The 20,229-nt window shown below is 39.3% G+C and overlaps 1 protein-coding gene and 1 long non-coding RNA gene across 2 annotated transcripts; both read left to right on the forward strand.

Moving 5' to 3' along the window:
• The first annotated feature begins 619 nt into the window (after positions 1-619).
• Positions 620-12,034, forward strand: LOC142100258 (protein kinase C theta type-like). The gene is made up of 7 exons (XM_075184188.1): positions 620-671; positions 3,961-4,052; positions 4,680-4,742; positions 6,925-7,054; positions 7,495-7,650; positions 8,692-8,820; positions 11,990-12,034. Exons 1-7 carry the CDS (start codon positions 627-629, stop codon positions 12,032-12,034), a joined length of 660 nt encoding a protein of 219 aa, XP_075040289.1. The 5' UTR covers positions 620-626.
• Positions 12,035-12,132: 98 nt separating this feature from the next.
• On the forward strand, positions 12,133-19,745 carry LOC142099495 (uncharacterized). The gene is made up of 4 exons (XR_012678559.1): positions 12,133-12,245; positions 12,436-12,512; positions 13,794-13,873; positions 19,520-19,745. It is a non-coding gene; the product is annotated as an uncharacterized LOC142099495 (long non-coding RNA).
• Positions 19,746-20,229: the final 484 nt, after the last annotated feature.

The following is a 20,229-nucleotide window of genomic DNA, read 5'->3' on the forward strand; positions in this document are numbered from 1 at the left end:
ATCCAGCCACTATGTTGTCAGGTAGATTTAGCTGTCATGTAAATGACAACGTTCTATAGGTGAATGTACATGTAAGACGGCTACATACAGTACTCTATGTACATGTGACTCAAGTACCCAATAAATCATCCTAAACTCTGCAGGGAACATGATGAAGAAATACATGTCTGTAGCCCAACGTGTTTGAAACATATTAATTGTAAGGTTTTGATTCTCCTCTTCTTTATTATATTGGGTAGTAGCACCCTGTCACTGTTTATACTTAGTACCTGGCTAGATGCTCTCTGTCTATATAAAGACAGGAACAAAGAGACATGATAATAACCAAGAAATAACTACTATGATATAACAATTATTTACATTTCATTTACACGACACATTAAAAATCAATTAAACCATTATAAAATAACTACTCTTTATAAGTAGCTCAGTCACAGAAACTTCCTTCCCCAACCACCAGAACTATGGGTGCGGCGGCGGGGGGTGCAGTGTGTGGCCCTTCCTCCTGGACCAGCCACCTCCCTTACTGTGACTGCCTGAGGATCTGTTTCTGTCCCTCCCTCCTCCCCTTACCTCTGTGGGCGGCTGCAGTCACATGGGACGTGTCACATGACAGGTGTTGTCCCATGTGTACAGAGAGGAGTCTCCACAGCAGCTGCAGCTGTAACAAGGTAAGTGTGATGGAGGGCAGAGGGGGGGGGGGCTGTTATGTGAGGAGGAGGGAAGGAGGGAGGGGCTGTTATGTGAGAAGGAGGGCAGAGTGGGGGCTGTTATGTGAGAAGGAGGGCAGAGGAGGGGCTGTTATGTGAGAAGGAGAGCAGAGGGGGGGCTGTTATGTGAGAAGGAGGGCAGAGTGGGGGCTGTTATGGAGAAGGAGGACAGAGGGGAGGCTGTTATGTGAGGAGGGCAGAGTGGGGGGCTGTTATGTGAGAAGGAGGGCAGAGGAATGGCTTTTAGGTGAGAAGGAGGGCAGAGGAGGGGCTGTTATGTGAGAAGGAGGGCAGAGGAATGGTTGTTATGTGAGAAGGAGGGCAGAGGGGGGGCTGTTATGTGAGAAGGAGGGCAGAGGAGGGGCTGTTATGTGAGAAGGAGGGCAGAGGGGGGGGCTGTTATGTGAGAAGGATGGCAGAGTGGGGGGCTGTTAAGTGTGATGGATGGCAGGATGGGGGGCTGTTATGTGAGAAGGAGGGCCGCGTGGGGGGGCTGTTATGTGAGAAGGAGGGCAGAGGAGGGGCTGTTATGTGAGAAGGAGGGCAGAGGAGGGGCTGTTATGTGAGAAGGAGGGCAGAGGGGGGGGCTGTTATGTGAGAAGGATGGCAGAGTGGGGGGGCTGTTAAGTGTGATGGAGGGCAGGGTGGGGGGCTGTTATGTGAGAAGGAGGGCCGCGTGGGCTGGCTGTTATGTGAGAAGGAGGGCAGAGTGGGGGGCTTTTATGTGTGATGGTGGGGTTGTTAAAAGTCATGGAGGGCAGAGGGGGGGGCTATTATGTGTGAGGGAATGGGGGTTCTTAATATATTGTGTGATATGAGGGAAGGGAGGGAGGTTATCTTAATAGTACATGGGTGGGAGGTAAGCTATTAATTTAATGGTGGAATTTAAAATGTAATGGGTTCCATTTTATTTGTGGGGTGGTGGGGGGGCAATTGTATTTTTTGGTGGGGCTTTTTAATAGACTGGAGTCTATTAAATTAAGATGTGGTGACAGGACCTTTAATGTAATGCTGGGGTGGTTTGGGGCTATTAATTGAATGTGGGGCTGAGTTTGGGGAGGAAGACTATTAATTAAATGTGAATATTAATTATTTAATGCTGGGGATGGTTGTTGGAAATGGTTATATTAAACATAAATGCTATTAAGTTATTGTTTGGAGGGAGGGAAATAGATCTATTTATCAAATGGGAGTACTATTATTTTAATGTTGGGGCTGTAGGGAGGTCTAATTATTAAATGTGGGTGCGATTTTGATTTTGTGCCAGGGCTGGTTGGAGTTTTCTATATAAAGACAGGAATAAAGAGACATGATAATAACCAAGAAATAACTACTATGATATAACAATTATTTACATTTGATTTACACAACATATTAAAAATCATTTAAACCATTATAAAATAACTACTCTTTATAAGCAGCTCAGTCCCAGAAACTTCCTTCCTCAACTACCAGAACTGGGGGGTTCCCTACACAGGACCTCTGTCAGTTGGGAGATATTATTCCAGCCACTGAGTCCCCCAGCTTGGTGTCTTCTTCATAGGTAACAGTATGACTGTGAGTGGGCTCAGGACAGACTCTCCAACCAGCTGTCATTCACAACTTGCAGTCATATTTAGGAGTAACAACTGATTTTATATACAGTATATGGAATGGGTCCACACCACAAACACTGACTGTAAATAGTACATTTGTTTTCAATAGAGATATATATAAATATACTCAGGATGCCGCTTCTAACATCTCTCTCTATCCCATTACCTGTAGCCCTGCTCTATCTATCTATCTATCTATCTATCTATCTATCTATCTATCTATTTCCCTGATATATATATCTAAGCAGTCCCTTGTATCCTTGACCCTGTAACATCTCTTTATCTCTCTGTCCCACCACATACGTCCCTGCTGCGTATATGTAGGAGCAGCCACTTGTACACCTGATCCTGTAACATATTTATATCTCTCTATCACATACAGGTACTGCTGGCCTCTGAACCAGTCACCAAGACGGAGGTGGCTATTAAGATCTTGAGGAAGAGAGCCATGACATCAGCAGAAGAGGAGAAAGCCCTGGTGGAGAAGAAGGTCCTGGAAGAGGCCTGCGGAAGCTCATTCTTACTCCGCGGCTATCGTACCTTCCGGACCAAGGTATTCCCTTGAATGTTACAATGTACCTTGTGGTCAGGTGAATGCTCTGTGCTGTTCTTATGATTCTGTTCGCTGTGCCTGAGGGAGACTTCCTGAGGATTTATAATAATGGTAGTTGGTGAAAACTGGGGATATTAGATTTAAATGATTTGTTTTATTGTGTGGTGCTCCCTCTCTATTACTCTAAAGGGGATCCCATATATAGCGAGCAAACGTATCACAGAGCAGAGCAAGAGCGGCTTTTGTCAATCTGCTTTTATAACGAGCGCCAGGTTATCTGTATGAGGATGGAGGCTTTGCAGAGAGGGACAGAAGCCAGCAGGACAATTGGCCCATCATGAGGACATGCTAATTAAAAGTTACAATAGTGTCCTCATGTTACACATTTCTATCCTCCCAGATATTAAAGAGTCTATCTTAAAATAAATAGAATGATATATTACTGAGACTTTTATCCAAGTGTGATACTTAAATGACCACAACATGAGCTGATGGGGCAGCCTTGGAGGAACAAGCAGCTTAAGAAGCAGAATATGTAAAACGTTATGTAATGAAGAGTCTGAAACATTAATAATCTGTTCTTAGTGAGGACATGTTTTATTATACCGAAATGTATGAGTCCCAGACAGGAAGGACCAACAGATAAGTTATAACCACATATCAGATAGTATAATGTCCCTGGACAAATGTATGTATTATGTGACCGTGTCCATATATATACACACAGTGCACAAGCCGGCAGATGAGCTCCGGGATACATTCATTTTGTGTTACATTTGTTTGCTGTGTCTACACCACACTGTTATGTTGGAGGTTGTGTTGATGGCCTAGTACATTTTTCGGGGTTATTTCCAAACATTTACATTGTCACAGCTGGATATAAAATAAGTCAGATAATGTAATGTAATTATAATGTAATATTTTAGCTGCATCTATGGTACCAAGTTCCCCACCCATTTATAATCAGATACATTAATTGCCACTTTGTAAAAGGCGGTGCAGAGTTTTGTGCCTACTGTAGATTTTGAAGACACAGAGCAGTAAAAGGAAAGACTGTGCTAGAGTAAATAGTAACTGTGCTAATCTCTACTGTCTGTGATAGGACGCTTTGTGCTTCGTGATGGAGTACGCCTGTGGAGGAGACCTGGAACAGCTCCTGGATAGAAGAGGCCGTCTTGACATCAGCACAGCAACGTAAGACTTATTAATGAGCTGACGTGTGCCTCAGAAAGTAATTGTGTGTGAGTGAAAATCTGAGAGACAGGAGATCACAGTATGGAGAATGAGATACATTATAGTACTACATGTAGTGGCAGAATAGTTGTTTAAATGAATTGGCTATAGTAGGAGAAAGCAAGCAGCTTGCGCTATAGTAACTATACATTGGCGGCCTTGTACATTCAGACCATAAAAACACAAGCTTCATTTTAAGACCTTATTTGGAGGTTTAAAACTGTGTCTTATTTTCCTAAAATATGACATTAGCTGTACTGTACTGAGTTGATTTGCACTGTGCCCTCAGTACTTTTACCTGCACTGGACCCAAATGATTTTATCAACATTTTCCCTTTCCCTTGAACAACTTCTATGTGTGAGAATAATAAAACCAGTAGGTGTAAGTTAGAGACATATAATAATGGATGTAGAGAGATTACACATTTGTACAACAGTCCTCCAGATTGTAAAAATCTCCCCAATTGCCCTGTAACTATACATTCCATGTACACAACTAATTCTGCATGCAAGAAATTCTCACGTAATACAGGATCTGGGACTTTACAGTCATTTTACATTTTACATTTCACATTTCTTCCTTAACAGATTCTACGCAGCGGAAATGGTCTCCGGCCTCCAGCATCTCCATTTGAAGGGCTTCATACATCGGTATCTACATTTATTTCCTCATTATAATAAACAGAGTAGAAATCTTACTACTGGCATTACCATGTACATGACCTTCCCAGAAATGGCGGCTCTTACAATGGGAAATGATTTGTTTAAAACTCTCCTGAACACGATTCACTATTTCCTGGAGGCTTTTTCATTTCAAGAGTTTATTGCATCCAGTCTTAGGGGTCTATTTAACAAACTGCAATAGGCCAAAAATCCAGAGAAAGCTGCTGGTGAACAGTAAGATCAGTTTGTGTAGGAGGGGGCTCTTTGCTGAGGCTCCCTGAGCAGCCCCACCATAGTGACTATCAGTGGTACTACATTATGTATCGCTGAGTTGTGCATTAAAACATACTGAGTATTACCGCTGTGGAATAGTATATAGACCCTTAGATTTGTCACCTCAATAAATGTCACACTTTTTATTACATGTAACTTAACAGAAGAAAGAGTACAGAATATATAGAACAGATTAATTATTAAAAGGGCAATTTCCTTCCCATTCCTGGAGTCGTTAATTCGATTAATTTTGAAACTTTATAAAACACACAACAGTTAGCAATGTATTAAGTGCTATATGTTAGTATTATGATTCTTTTTGCAATCATGTTCATTTAATACTAGTATTCCAATCAATACAAATATGCAGGAAAGTGACATTTGTGCTATTGATTTGTATGTTAAACTGTTCATGTGGCGCCTTAAAGTTGGTTGTCCTATACTAACAGGGCCTGATAATCCAATTATCCAAGGGTGCAAGGCTTTTTGGGGGTGCAAAATTGTGACAGGGAGAGGTATAAAGATATTTTTTTTAAAATATAAGAGAATAGTTGTTCTTCAAAGTAAAAAGAAAACATGAAAAATCCTGTAGTAAGCTTTAAATCTTGATGCATTCCCATGGCAAAGACATTCAATCAGTCATCAGCTGGTAGGCACTTGATCGGGGCGGTTCTACATTTGTTTTAGGGTGGCCGGGCGATTTAGTAGAACCCTCCCCTCTCCATCACTGAGTGGCTGGACAGGCACATGTACACTGTATGCGTCCGCAGACAGCCTGCCCATGCTAGCGGGGGTTGGGTACGTGTCTCCGACTACTACTACAGCGACAACGAGTTACCCGACTTTAGAAGGCAAAATCCTGGAATGACGATAGTATGTTAACAGCGAAGGTTGCAAATCACTACTTGGCACAATTGCAAACAATGCAGAAGCCGGCAGACAGAAAGTCATGTGACTTTCTTGGAGTATACTAATCTTAGGGTTGTTAAATGAGTAAAGCAGGGAGCCCCGGATGGACAAAGTACAAGGTGGACTGGTGTTAGATATTGTCCTTTCGGCGGCTCCTTGCTTTAGTCATTTAACACCCTTAATAATAGTATACTCCAAGAAAGTCACATGACTTTCTGTCTGCCGGCTTTTGCATTGTTCGCAATTGTGCCAAGTAGTGATTTGAAACCTTCGCTGTTAACATACTATCGTGATTCCCGGATTCTGCCTTATGAAGTCGGGTAAGTCTTTGTCCGTGTAGTGATAGTCACGTAAGTGACTACCACCGGCTAGCGGGTGAGGGGATCGTCCCTATCATCCTGCTCTGGAGCCGGCACTGGCACTGAGGATAGTAGGAGAGACAAGTATGATGACAGCTGCAACATCCCCCTCACCACCTCCACCTTCATCCCTTCACCCTCAGTAACACTCGTTCACAACTCTGTCACTACTGATTTTAATGAAATGCGTGACAAAGATTGCCACAACACATTTAAAAAGCCAAGTCGAGCTGAGGTTCGAGAATATGTAAAGTAAACATTGGTTGTGGGGGCTGGTGAAGGAAGCTGGATTTAAATTAAGGACGTGCTTGTTTCTACCATTACCCTGGTGTCATAGATTAGGGGGTGATATGAGAATATTAGCCTAGGGCGGCCTGATTCAGCCGCTGTATACTGTATAATTATATAAGTACAGGTGACTATATTACAGGGAGGGCACATTCTGTGCACACATGAACAATACAGAGGAATACCCTAATCCAGCCAGGTGCAAAAGGCATTTGTGCTGTGGGAGGTTCGCGTTTCGACATCTGTAAATGAGGCTTAGTTATTTATGATACTTAGAATTTATATTGTCTATGCTCAAACACATAAAGAGGAAAAACAAATTATAAATGTCATTGTTACAGAGATCTAAAACCAGAGAACATCCTGATTGATGGAGCCGGCCACATTAAGATTGCTGACTTTGGGCTGGCTGTAAATAAGACCGAAGGGGCCACCGGATATGCAGGAACACGCGGCTATATTGCCCCAGAGGTGAGGTGTTTAGTATATTAGTTCTATTCATATATATGGGGTCTATATGCTAAGACAAATATGGAGTAAAGACTGACACATTTCCACTCATTCCTCCATATTTACCTCCTGTCATTTTGGGGTCAGCACTCGGTGAGCCATCATTACCATGTAGTGGGTGCAATATTCAAATTGCCCAAGTTTAGCACCGGGCTTAAATGTGTATACACTACAAGCACTGCAGTCTTTCCATACATTACATTTCTATGGTAGTACAAGTATTTGGAGGGGGATTTAAACACATATATTTGTACTTACCAATTTACTTCCACACAGTATCATGCACTGTTTTCCCTGTGTGTATCTGTATGTGACCATTGTGCAGTGATCACTGACCAGTTGTATATGTTCCTGTTTATTAAACAGTCTAATCTAATGATCTGTTTCCATCTTATCTGCAGATGCTCTTAGGACAGACGTACAACACCGGGGTAGACTGGTTCTCCTTTGGTGTTGTACTGTTCCAAATGACAACTGGAGAGTCCCAGTTCTTCTGTGAGCTCTCGGCTTTGCCAGGCTTCAACCTCAGTCTTACAACAAGGGACATCATTGAGGAGGTGAGTGAGAATACATACTTAGTATACAGTACTAGATACAAAGAATCCATCAATTTTGTGTCCCATTGGTCAGCATCTGTTATTGAAATGACATTTCTTTGCCAACACTTAGAAAAAAACATTAGGGGAGCTGACACTGTGTAACGGAAGTGACGTCATGTATTTCCCCTTCACGCTCTGCAGGCATTGGGCATGTTACTGAGAATACGTAAGGTTCATATTAAAGGGGTGTGTATGTAACAGTTGGTGGTGGTGTTGTGTAGCTCCCCAATTTTTCCTGTGGGTGGTGGTATTCCCCCCCCTATACACTGATACAAAATCCTCCTGTGGGGGAACAAGGTCATAGAGATCCTCTGTGTATCTGAATTTATACCAATACTCACACTGCAAATACATCTTTACTTCCTGATAGTGAAATAATTAGTAACTGTGTGATGGATCAGCCAATGCAAATATGACCATATACAATGATTTTATTGTACAGCTCTATATCAATAATCATTTCTCTCAGTGCAGATACTCCAGCCCACATTATATACATGTGGATTAGACACACATTATACATATACTGTGTAATCTGCAGTATCTGAGCATCAATGTGTATTATACATAATACGGACACAGTACTATATTGTAAATAGCACTGTAGCAATTGAAAGTCTATTACATCCATGTTAGATGTAGGTATCTGAGCTGTTGCATATATTTGAGGTTTATATGGTGCAAATGAGTGCCTGCATTACTGTTCTGTAAAGCAAAAAAGAAAAAAAAGAAATATATATGGAGAAACTATCAGTATTACATATGTCAGATTACTTTTATTGGTTCCACTTTTCTGACGCACGTAAATAATTTATGGCTCAAACCAACTCCAATCCAGATCAATCAGTGCTACAGGATTCACTTTATAACTGAAATATTTTATCCTACATTTGTCCTAAACTAGATTCACATCCTCTGAAAACATATTACTGAATTACATTGTTCTCAGATATGTAGATATAAGGGATCCTTTAATTATGTTCTTATTGATATTTTTAGCTCCTGTGCAACGATCCTCAGAAACGTCTGGGTTTGAACGGTTTAATTCGACAACATCCGTTCTTCCGGGACATTGATTGGGAGGAGCTAGAAGCTCTTCGTGTACAACCCCCATACATACCCGGCAAAGTAAGTGTGCAGAGCTGAAATGTATACAAGGTAAAGGGGAAGAAAATAATAGTCTGGCAAATATGCTAATGACCATTTAATAACTTATGTAGAAATATGTATAAATATTACCATCAGTAAACTTTTTGCAAAGGTACTTCAGGTTTAACACAAGGAATACAATTTGTATTCTGCTTTAAATCTGCAGGACCAATATTTATATCATTAACTTATGTTTATTTTATCAGGAAAGACTGCACACAAGATGTAGTTTCATATAAAATGTTTTGTAATCTAATTATCATTCTATTTGCAACAGTTTTATACATAAAATAAAACAGCGTATTAGCGAAGTATATTATACAACATCAACAAGTTACATTTACTTTATTAGCATAGATATATTAACACAATACATCACATTTCAGTGTGTAACAAGAGGTGTAATATATATATGTATATATATATCACAGGAAGTTCACAACACTATAAACCTCAGATACCATTTATGTCCCATACCACTCACATTCATTATACATGAACCAGATCAATTTATTCTAATACTTTTTCATTCCACTTATCCCAAACAGTTTCTCACATATGCACTTATACCATTTATATCACACTTCATGTACATGTATGTAGGGGAGGATGTCTCTTAATAACATTATAGGTTCAGACACTGCATGACCTCCGCCATCTTGTTAAACTTTTCTCTTGACACTATAATTCATGTAGTTCCATTCACATACAATCACAAAGATCCCTATAAGTTTTCCATTCAAACTTCACTACTTCAGTTTCACATTATAACTAGTACAAACTCTGTAATCTCATCCATATCCTAACATAAACTGACCAAACTGCATTACTTCAACACTAGCACACAGTTTCACATTATAAACTGCCTTATATTAAACTTACAGTCTCCATTAAATCCTTATTCTTGCCAACATGTTTAGGTCCAGTGATTGAGAGTATACTAAGGGACCTTCCTCCAATGTGTTATGAGATTATAAAACAAATAGCACAATCTGTGGAAATTGAAAGTCTATTACATTCATGTTATATGTACACACCACACACCTTGTACCTGATTCATCAAGGCACGTATAGTGAGCGTAACCCCCGCTCAGTATTCCCTACATGTATTTAGGCTTAGCGTGCTCCCGAATCCATCAATGCATGGATCTGAAGATCCGTGCCCTGTTGAATTTGGGCACAGGGTTGCTCTACAACACAGGGCTCTGCAGATACATATGTACCTGTCAGCGCCTGCAGTACGCTGCGGGTCCGGTAGCTGGTCTAAGTTGAGCCACCCAACCCACCAGTTCTACAAATAGATAAAAAAAAAATGCATGGGGTCCCCCCTTCTAATGCTATTAACCCTATTGCTACCAGCCTGCTGCTGGTTGCCACAAAATCAGGGGGGGAGCATTTGGTGCTACCACTATTACTAAAGCTAGCACTAGCAAATCAGCCAGGCTTGTTAAAACTATAGTAGGGGCAAACGCAGCTGGGGTTTGTCATTATGGCCCCTGCTAGAGAGCAACAACCCTGGCTGGTTTGCTGGTGCTGACTTTAGTAATATCAGTGGGTCTCCGACTGGTTTGCCTAGTGCTGGTTTTTATAAACTCAGGGGGGACCCCACACTTTTTTCCTTCCCTGAATTTGTGGCAGCCAGCAGTAGGCTAGCAGCACTTGGTTTAACAGCATTTGGAGGGGGGACTACACTCATTTTATTTTTTTAATCTACTTTTTACACTATATATAGCCAGTGGATTGCAATGCCACCCTACCCAAACTTGGAGTAGCCCCAGAGCTGGAGTAAGGGATACCGTCGAAAATTAGGTTACTCTGATGCCCACAGAGCTTGCTACGACTATAGCTGAATGCACTTGAGTTTGGTACGCCCCCACTGTACATTGAATACAGCAGATCCCTTGTTCCCCGTCCAGGTCACTCCCCAATGTATCAGGCAGTAGTAAGTGTAAAAAAGATAAAGGTTTCTGCGCTTCCAGAGACAGCGTGTATGATGGCAGCCAGATTATGGGATGGGAGGAGGGGGGTTCCAACCCTCCTAAGTGAGACAGAATGCAAGAAGTTCCCAAGGCTCCTGATAGTGGGGTCCTAAATGGTTTAATAAAACTGACAAAGTGTAAAACCTCATAAATCAGCATAACATATCTGCCAATAAACATATCACAACATGGTAGACAGTAAATGTCATGGGATGCTGGGTGTAAACAAAGTCCTGAGATAATTGCAAAATCTTTTTGTAACCGGTAAGCTAGTATATAATAAACAAGTCCTGATGCAAAATACCTATACACACTCTCTAATAAGCAAAAAAAAAAAATAATAAAGTCTATTTCTGATAGAGTGTAGATACCATTCTTATGGCAAAGTAGTAATTGTCCCTTCTGCTTGTCAGCATACAGGATTGCATTCATGGTCATATCTGCTGCATCTGGGCATGTGCAGAGTGATTTTGCATTTGATGCACTCAAATTTGGCAGATACAACCCTTGATGAATCAGGCCCATTGTGAGTGGTGTGGCTAACAGCATTTTATATGTAAATGCAAGCTGCTTCTCACGCCAAAAACAGGTTTAAGCACTCACACAGTTTGGATAAAGACTTGCCTCACACCATATGAGGTGGGGGAAGAGAGTATTGAACAGAGAATCCAGTTCCTATTGTTAATGGCTTACTATTAAATCTATTTGTGTGAATCTCTAGATGGAAAATTGGCTTCTATAATCTTTATCAATACATAATTAAGTATGTAATTGTAGACATATAAAAGTACAGGACACACATCATATTCACCCCCTGCTGATAATATCTCCCTCATTAGAGTGGGTGAACCATGAGAAATACAGATTACATCCTTTAATGGGTAGAGGTGCTGTCATTATATTGTGTTGCCATATAATGGTCATTTAATACCACATATTCTACAGAAGTGAAAGAGCAATGGCTCCATGCACACATAATGTCACTGCTGTAACTGGTTATATTATTTATAGTCAGGTTCAGTTGTGCTTATACTAAAGGAAAGAAGAATACGCTAAAAAAAGAGGATATTATCTCTGATTACAGACAAAGCCTATTTTCCTCATATGTTCGGAACCTTTTCCCTCATTTCTTTCATGTGAAATATATGTGATATTTCTTCTGCCTGCAGCCACCAGTGAAGATATCGCTACCTCCTCAGACGGTGAAGGAGTAACATCACGCACAGGAGCAGCCTGGTACAAGCCCTGGAGTCCATCTACCAAGAGCTCCCAGATGATTGTATTTTGGGTGCAATGCAACATTCATCCGGCATTAAGAACACGTGGCCCCTTCGTCAGCCCAGGTTATATATGTTGGCACAACATCGCCCATCATCGTTTGTTCTCTGGAGCCCAACAAGTGAAGGCAGAGAGACAGCACTTGGCGTATGTAGTATCTTTGTAGTTATTGTAAATATGTACAGTATATGTAAATATGTGTCTTTATATGTCAGTCTGTATTTCACTGGTATCCCTATATCTCAGTAGTTACTGTCTTGTGGTCTGAAGCACCATATAGACTAACGGGAAAAGAAATGTGATCAGTTTTCTAACATTAATTTTCTCTAATCTGCAGTACACATCTGACATCTGACCTGGTGAGGATAAGAAGACACTGATGTCCACTTATTGTGCCAATCACCATACTAACGGGTAAGAGTCACTGGTGTATTTACCATTTTATCTGTTTTCATTCAATAAAACTGACCAAACTTTTGTTTTGACACCTCCCAACATATATAGCAAATAAAAGGTTCTCCTCCCATTACCTGAAGTAGGGAACCAATTGGAGTTTTACCTTCCTGATTATGTTTTCACTTTTCCTCTCCTGTCTCACTTTTTCTCTGATCTTCCTCTTATATTATATAATAATGTGTTTTCTGATAATATTATACAGTAATGCACTATGTGATAATATTTTATATAGCAGTGTTGTGTGTTATCTTATGTGTGTTATACCGACCCTTGACCTATGTGTGACCAATCTTGAACTGACAGATTGAACTCACTAAGTTAAATCTGAACCACTTTCTCAAAAGAAAAATAAAACAGAAAACCACCCTCTATTCCAAAGCACAGAGGAGAGTTTCTTATATGGACTTTCCTTGTAGTATTTATAGAGTTTAGAAAAACTCTAAATATTTTTCCATCACTTCTCCTGTATCTGAAAGATAGGAATTCAGAGCTCATCAATTCTCTTTTTATTTTTTGGGGGGTGGGTGTGTGTAAAAATGAATTGAACTATATTACAAGATTGACTACTTATAACTGTAACTGGTTGAGGGTATTATGGTACTTGTAGTACTTGTAGATCAACAGCTTCCTGAAAGCAGCAATATTCCAATCCCCAATAACACTGGGGAAACCATGGTCTGACAATCAATGTCCCCTTTCAAGTTTATAGTTGTGACATCACCAAAGGCACTGGTGTACAGGTCATATTTTAGTAACAGGATTACCTTCATAGGGTTTCCTTAGTAACAGACCACTCTGATGTTTTTCCCAATAATAGCCAATACCTCCAGGGTTAAAATCACAGCCTATTGCCCACTCTATTTAGTACACTACCCCTGTGGTGAGTGGTGAAAATTACTTACCAGACTTAAGATGCAATTGTGGCTAAAACCAGCATGTTAGTATAAGGACATCGGTTATCATCAATTATTTCATTCACTAACAACATCTTCTGGATTGCAGAAACAAGATGACTATAAAAGTGTTAAGAGAATAGTGAGCCCCCATTATAGTAAAGCAGAGCACCCTCATTTCTTACTAATAACTCATTTCACAGTGTAACAAATTACTGTACATATAATAACCTCATAGGAACCATTATTGTTAATATTATATAGTTGTATAAGCCTGCTACTTCAGGAAAAAAAACTGTAAATGTTTACATAAAATAACTTTTCTTTTGTTTTGCTTTCAATACAGCCCAGCATGAAGAGGAGAGGGATGGCATTTAGAAGATCGTAAATATAATAGATAGGAAAAATAGATTTGATATTATTAAGGTTATTATATATTATTAATATTATTATTATTATTATTATTATTATTATTATTATTATGCAAATAAGATATTATTATTATTAATATTAAGATTATATTATTATTATTATAAAAAAATATTAGACATTATTTGTATTATTAAGTTTCAAATTATATATTAATATTAATATTAGATATTATTATTATTATCATTAAATGTATTATTACTATTATTATTATTAAGATTAGAAAGTATTAATATAATAATTATTATTATTATTATCAAGTTTAGATATTATTATTATCATTTTAATATCATTATTAAAGTTAAAAATACATAATATTATTTATGTTAAGATTAGTTGTTATTATCATTATTATTATTATTAAGATAAAATATTATTATTTTTAATATTGATATTATTATTATTATTATTATTATTATTATTATTATTAATATTATTATTAGTATTATTATTGTTGTTGATGTTATTATTAATAATAATAAGATAAACATTCTAAAAAAGATCCAAAAAAAGGAGTGTGATTGGCCGGCTATTCAGGGGAGGTGGAGGCCGGAACTTTAAAATCAAAATTACATTTTCCTGTTTAAGTATATACAGTAAATTTAAATGTCTATCAATATTATTTTTGTAATTATATTAGATATTAAGATGTTCGATTAGATATTACATAGATATTATAGAATTAATTCTAAAAAAGGAGAGTGATTGGCCGGCTATTTAGGGGAGGTGGAGGCCGGAACTTTAAAATTTAAATGTCATTCTTTTACCAGTATATACAGTATATTTAAATGTCTATCAATATTATTTTTGTAATTTTTTTTAAAATATTAAAAAGATCAAATTAGATTTATTATAGATTTTATAAAATTAATTCTAAAAAAGGAGTGTGATTGGCCGGCTATTCAGGGGAGGTGGAGGCCGGGACTTTAAAATTAATATGACTTTTTTTATACTAGTATATACAGTATATTCAAACCCCTCCCCTTGTGCGCCTGATCCCAATTTTCTGTGTTTATATTTATCTATTTGTGGAAGTTTAGTAGGTGTTTCCAAGGGTTATTCGGGCTGCATTCTCCATTCCCTTCCCTAATCATTTAGGAGCACAGAAAGAACACCTATATCTATATTTAAATATTAACCAATATTATTTTTATAATTATAATAGATATTAAGATGTTCGATTAGATATTACATAGATGTTATAAAATTAATTCTAAAAAAGGAGTGTGATTAGCTGCCTATTTAGGGTAGGTGGAGGCTGGGACATTAAAATTTTAATTATACTTTTTACTAATATATACAGTATATTTAAATATCTACCAATATTATTAATACTATCTTAATTTTTATTGTTATTTGATTTTTGATTGGATTGTCTGTTCTGCAAAATATATAACTCTTGGGGGCCAGTTTATGAAATGTTGCTATGCCTTAAATCCGGCAAAAAAGTAAGTTTCCACAGAATTAAGGCAAAGCTAAGTATCAGAACAATTCATCAACAGTGTAAAGCCAAAGATAACACAGATTTCTCCGGTGTCCACTAAATTGCCAATGAGAAAAAGAAGGAACCAAAAGAAAATGGGAGCTGTCAGGGCCGGGTGCAACGGGCATGGCAAGAGGGTAGGCTTAGGGGAGAGGCTTGTAAAGCTTTCATGCATTTATAGCTCAGATTAGTATATAGATCTGTTTCTGGGCTACAAAAGGGAAAGATATAGAAAGATATGGCTTATGCGGAATACAAGGACCAGGGCCATCTTAACAACATTATGGGCCCCCGGGCAAAGCAGTGCACCGGGGCCCCTAGATATAGATATAGATATATAGATGTATACAGATACAGATATAGATATATAGAGATAGAGATAGATAGATGTACTTGCTCAGTGACCCTTGTAGGTTTTTTTTGCAGGTTTTTTTTCTTTTGCAGGATTATTTATTCTCATTAAGAGCTGTGCCTATGGGGCCCCCTTGCCCGTGGGGCCCCCGGGCAGCTGCCCATTGTGCCCAATGGAAAAGATGGCCCTGACAAGGACTCAATTCCAGAGTGCCCAGTCACTGACTTGTTTCCAGAGTGCCCAGTCACTATCTGGCTGCCAGAGTGCCTAGTCACTGGCTGGCTGCCAGAGTACCTTGTTCAATCTGTCTGAGATGACTGTTTAGTCTGAGGTATCTGAGATGACTGCTCGGTCTGAGGTGTCTGAGATGACTGCCCAGTGAAAGGTGTTTGAGATTTTTCCCTTGGCATTTGAGAGTGAAGACAAATGTGCTGCTCTGGCATCCAGGCCTGAGGACAACTTTCTGCAAACGTTCTGCCCTGGCCTCCATCACTGAGGACAAATCCTCTGCCATAGCCTGTGTGCCTGAGAGGACTGCTCTGCCTGAGGCCTTCAAGATGACCTGCCCTTCTCCAGATAACCTCTGTAGGTGGTCGGTCCCTGTCTCCTGCTCCTGATTCTGCGAAGGGTCCTTCACTTGATTTTTATGGTTAAGACTTAAATCAATTTGTTCCTCTTGTACAACAAAGTCTTGAAAACTTCTACGCTGCACCTGAATATTATGCTACTCCATATATTCATATAGCCACGATGTTGCAGAGTTTGACAGGAAAAGCACTGGCATGTTCAACACCCCTCATGGAAACAAAGTACTCCATACAACTCCACTGCTTTCATTACTGCAGTTCTTCAGACACTTGGTTTAATGTCACTCGGTACACAGTAAGACATTCCTGCTGGTCTTGTGTGCGCATCAGGGTCCAACTACTGTGCCAACATCTATATTGGCAAGTAGCACACCCCTGTGCTATTCCTCTACCTTGCAATATGCTTCTTATGGAAGGGAAGCTGCAAAGAAAAAGGCCTCTTCTGCATCCCACCAGTGTAAGCAGTCTCCGACCTTGGTTGTTGGTTTCATAGCCACTACTGACGATTTGCAATCTCATAAACAACCAGTGAACCTTCATACCATAAAGACCATCACTCATCTCAACGCTGTGTTTCACAGAGAGAACCCTATTCTAACCCTGGTCTCTGATTCCCATTCTGAGAGTTAGTTTACTGATGACCTATTGCCTTTTATTGGTAAAATTACTCCTTCAGCTCACCTTCATGGAGATTCTTATAGAAATTCTATTCCTAGTAGCATCTGGAATGATCTTCAAAGTAAGGTGATACTGTCAGGCTCGTACCGTCTGTGAAATCTTATCACAGATCGAAATCCTGCAAGAGGAGGAACTAACTTTCAGAGCCAGTCCATGAGCCTACTCTATCTATAGATAATAGCAGTTTCAGAGACTAACTCCATGAGCATGCTCAGTTTGTATTTGACCACTGCTGATCTGAATTCTTGTCTACTAGATTTTGTCTTGTATCTGACCACAAACTCTTGCTTGCACCTGTCTACTATTGACCTGCACTTGGCCTGTGTTTATTACTTGCTCAGTCAGCTGGGTAGTGTGTAGGATACAGGCACATACCAGATCTTGCTTACTACAGTTACCTGTTCCCATCTATGCACCAGGATGCTGGATGGTGAAGCGGCCTCCAGTCGGCTGGGTCTCTGTTCCTGATTACAGTAATATAAGTATATTGGTCATTAACAGGGGATTAATGTTATGAAGGTGGGTGGGGGTGTTATTTATAATATTTAGGGTTGGCATTAATGTTATGTGGGGTTTAGTAGGGGCATTTATTTAAATAGGTTTATTAATGTTATAGGGCGGCTCTTTAATTTTTTTTAGTTAAATGTGGGGGCTACTAAAAGGTGTGGCCAGTGGAGTTACTAATACATTTATAAATTTACATATATATAAAATATTTATGCTTAATTTTATTATTATTCACAATTGAAAATGACAGATGCATCATGCAGATGGTGCAGTATATCTACAATCATGTCTCATCAGATGTCAGTAAACATTAGTACATCCATCTTCGAGAAATAAGAAGTTTACTATTACATGTCAGAAGACCTACACTTTGGAGAAAATTGAAGACTTTACCATTCCATAAAATTTTATGAATGTAGTAAACGCTGTGAAACATATACTTGACAATGAAATCAGTACATAAAAAATTCCTTCGCTGGCTCTGAAAGTTGGCCATTGCTTCCAAAATATTTTAAGCATTGAGCAATGCTGAGCAATGATGGAGGGCTGCATTGCTATAGTGGAATATGCCTGCAAATTCAGGAGGATCTATGAGACAAGATGGAATGGGCTAAATCCATTGGCTGGCTTAAAAAATCTGAAGGATTCAAAATGGAACATGCCTCTACCTTTACCTGTCACTGAAGGTGTGAAAAGGATCCACTTGTATCTCAATGAGAAACAGCAAATGTGCCACAGCAGTTTATCCACCAAACTATCCCTTTAACATTGGGCATTGCTCGCAAAGGTCTCTCTGGCACAGGTGATCTTATTCAATTGAAGATGGAAAGGGGAGGTTTCCAAGATGCTGTTAACTACCTTTTCTTCTAAAGATGCTTTAGCTCTCGATAAAGATGTTGCCCTTTTCTGAGCTTCAGAAGAATCTCTGCAGGCACTTCACAAGGATTGAAATGTACAAAGTTACAATCCTGTTAACACCAGCAATGCAAAGTACGATGAAACTTCATGCAGAGAAGTATCATCATCATCATCATCACCATTTATTTATATAGCGCCACTAATTTCGCAGCGCTGTACAGAGAACTCACTCACATCAGTCCCTGGCCCATTGGGGCTTACAGTCTAAATTCCCTAACACGCACACGGACAGAGACAGACAGAGACTAGGGTCAATTTGTTAGCAGCCAATTAACCTACCAGTATGGTTTTTTTTTGGAGTGTGGGAGGAAACCGGAGCACCCGGAGGAAACCCACGCAAACACGGGGAGAACATACAAACTCCTCACAGATAAGGCCATGGTTGGGAACTGAACTCATGACACCGGTGCTGTAAGGCAGAAGTGCTAACCACTACGCCACCGTGCTGACCAGAATGTGGAGTAGTCACTGAAAATGTCTACATGTTTAAAAGACCAGCTGCTTTGTCACATTTCAGATGTTCCGATTGTAAAAGCCTTTTGCTTAGCAATGTGGATCAATATCAACAAACACTGTGTTACAAAAAATTGCAAATGCATGTTGGTACTCTTTCAAAAGTTGTCAGCCTAAACACAGAAATGGACCAATTGGCAGACTTCCTTGGGCACAACATCTGGGTGCACCAGCAACATTACTGCCTCCCAGAAAGGACCCTCCAACTAACCAAGAGCATCAAAATTGTAATGGCTGTATAGGCAAGACGGGATGAATTCAAAGCCAAAAATATGAAGAGATGAACATTGATCCAGATGGTAGGTTTGGAATCTCATCTTCGATATATGATCTAATTAATAAATCAGTTGTTTATATATCCATTTTTCTTTTGAACTAGTCCAGCTACAGAGTGACGAGTCAGAGGATGATCTAAAGGGGCAACTAGGCATGTATACAGTCAACACTTTCTTTTCAGAGATCATGTAAGAATCCAACAACATGGGACCAAAGCACAATCAAGGTTTCCAATGGTTGGTGTAGCACAATATTTTGTTACTCAAATCATGTTGTTTTCTCTGTGTTCCACAGGTTAATCATTAATGGGCAATTCTGCTTCTTTTCAGATCACAATGAAGTGCAGAAGAAAACTTGGGTCTGAGAGGAGGTCAAATCTGTGGGGAAGCACATGATTACATTTATTCAGACATTCAGGGTGCCCAGAAAGAATGATTGTGTCACGTGCATCACGGATGAGCCATCTACACTGAAAGATCTAAACTGGTTTGGTGTGAAATTCTATATAAAGAACTGAATAACCGCTATAAAGAGAAATAAACATAGTTGAATCGATACACAGTGGTTGACCATGACTATAATCTTTTTGACTAGCCATGGCTAGGTGACGGTGTGTGTGTGTGTGTGTGTGTGTGTGTGTGTGTGTGTGTGTGTGTGTGGATCTGTGTGTGTGTGTTTATGGATATCCTCAGACAGCCAGATATATGAAACTGTCCCCATATGGTATTGAAATGTCATTGTTTTGGTCTAGGACATGCTGAAAATCTCAACTGATAACTGTGTGGTGACAAACAGCTCTTAAACATATCCATTTTATTGTCCTGTTGTTATGGCATTAGGAAAGATATGTCCTTATGAGACATATTCCAGACATGGGTCTTCACAATGCAATAAAAATAAATATGTGTGTGTGTGTAGAGCACATTACTATATAGTGTTACATTTTTGTAGTACAGATATTCATATTATATATACAGCCTTTGCTAAATGTAAACCCCTGTACCTGGGAGGTATATTACCGACCACTTTCCGGAGATGC

Source organism: Mixophyes fleayi, chromosome 8, assembly GCF_038048845.1.
Source record: "Mixophyes fleayi isolate aMixFle1 chromosome 8, aMixFle1.hap1, whole genome shotgun sequence".
Taxonomy (NCBI): Eukaryota; Metazoa; Chordata; class Amphibia; order Anura; family Limnodynastidae; genus Mixophyes; species Mixophyes fleayi.

Coding starts and splice junctions, on each gene's coding strand:
- LOC142100258 (XM_075184188.1), top strand. CDS start 627: ATGTGTACAGAGAGGAGTCTCCACAGCAGCTGCAGCTGTAACAAG. Junction 672..3,960: donor GCAGCTGCAGCTGTAACAAG/GTAAGTGTGATG, acceptor TGTCTGTGATAG/GACGCTTTGTGCTTCGTGAT. Junction 8,821..11,989: donor CCCCATACATACCCGGCAAA/GTAAGTGTGCAG, acceptor TTCTGCCTGCAG/CCACCAGTGAAGATATCGCT.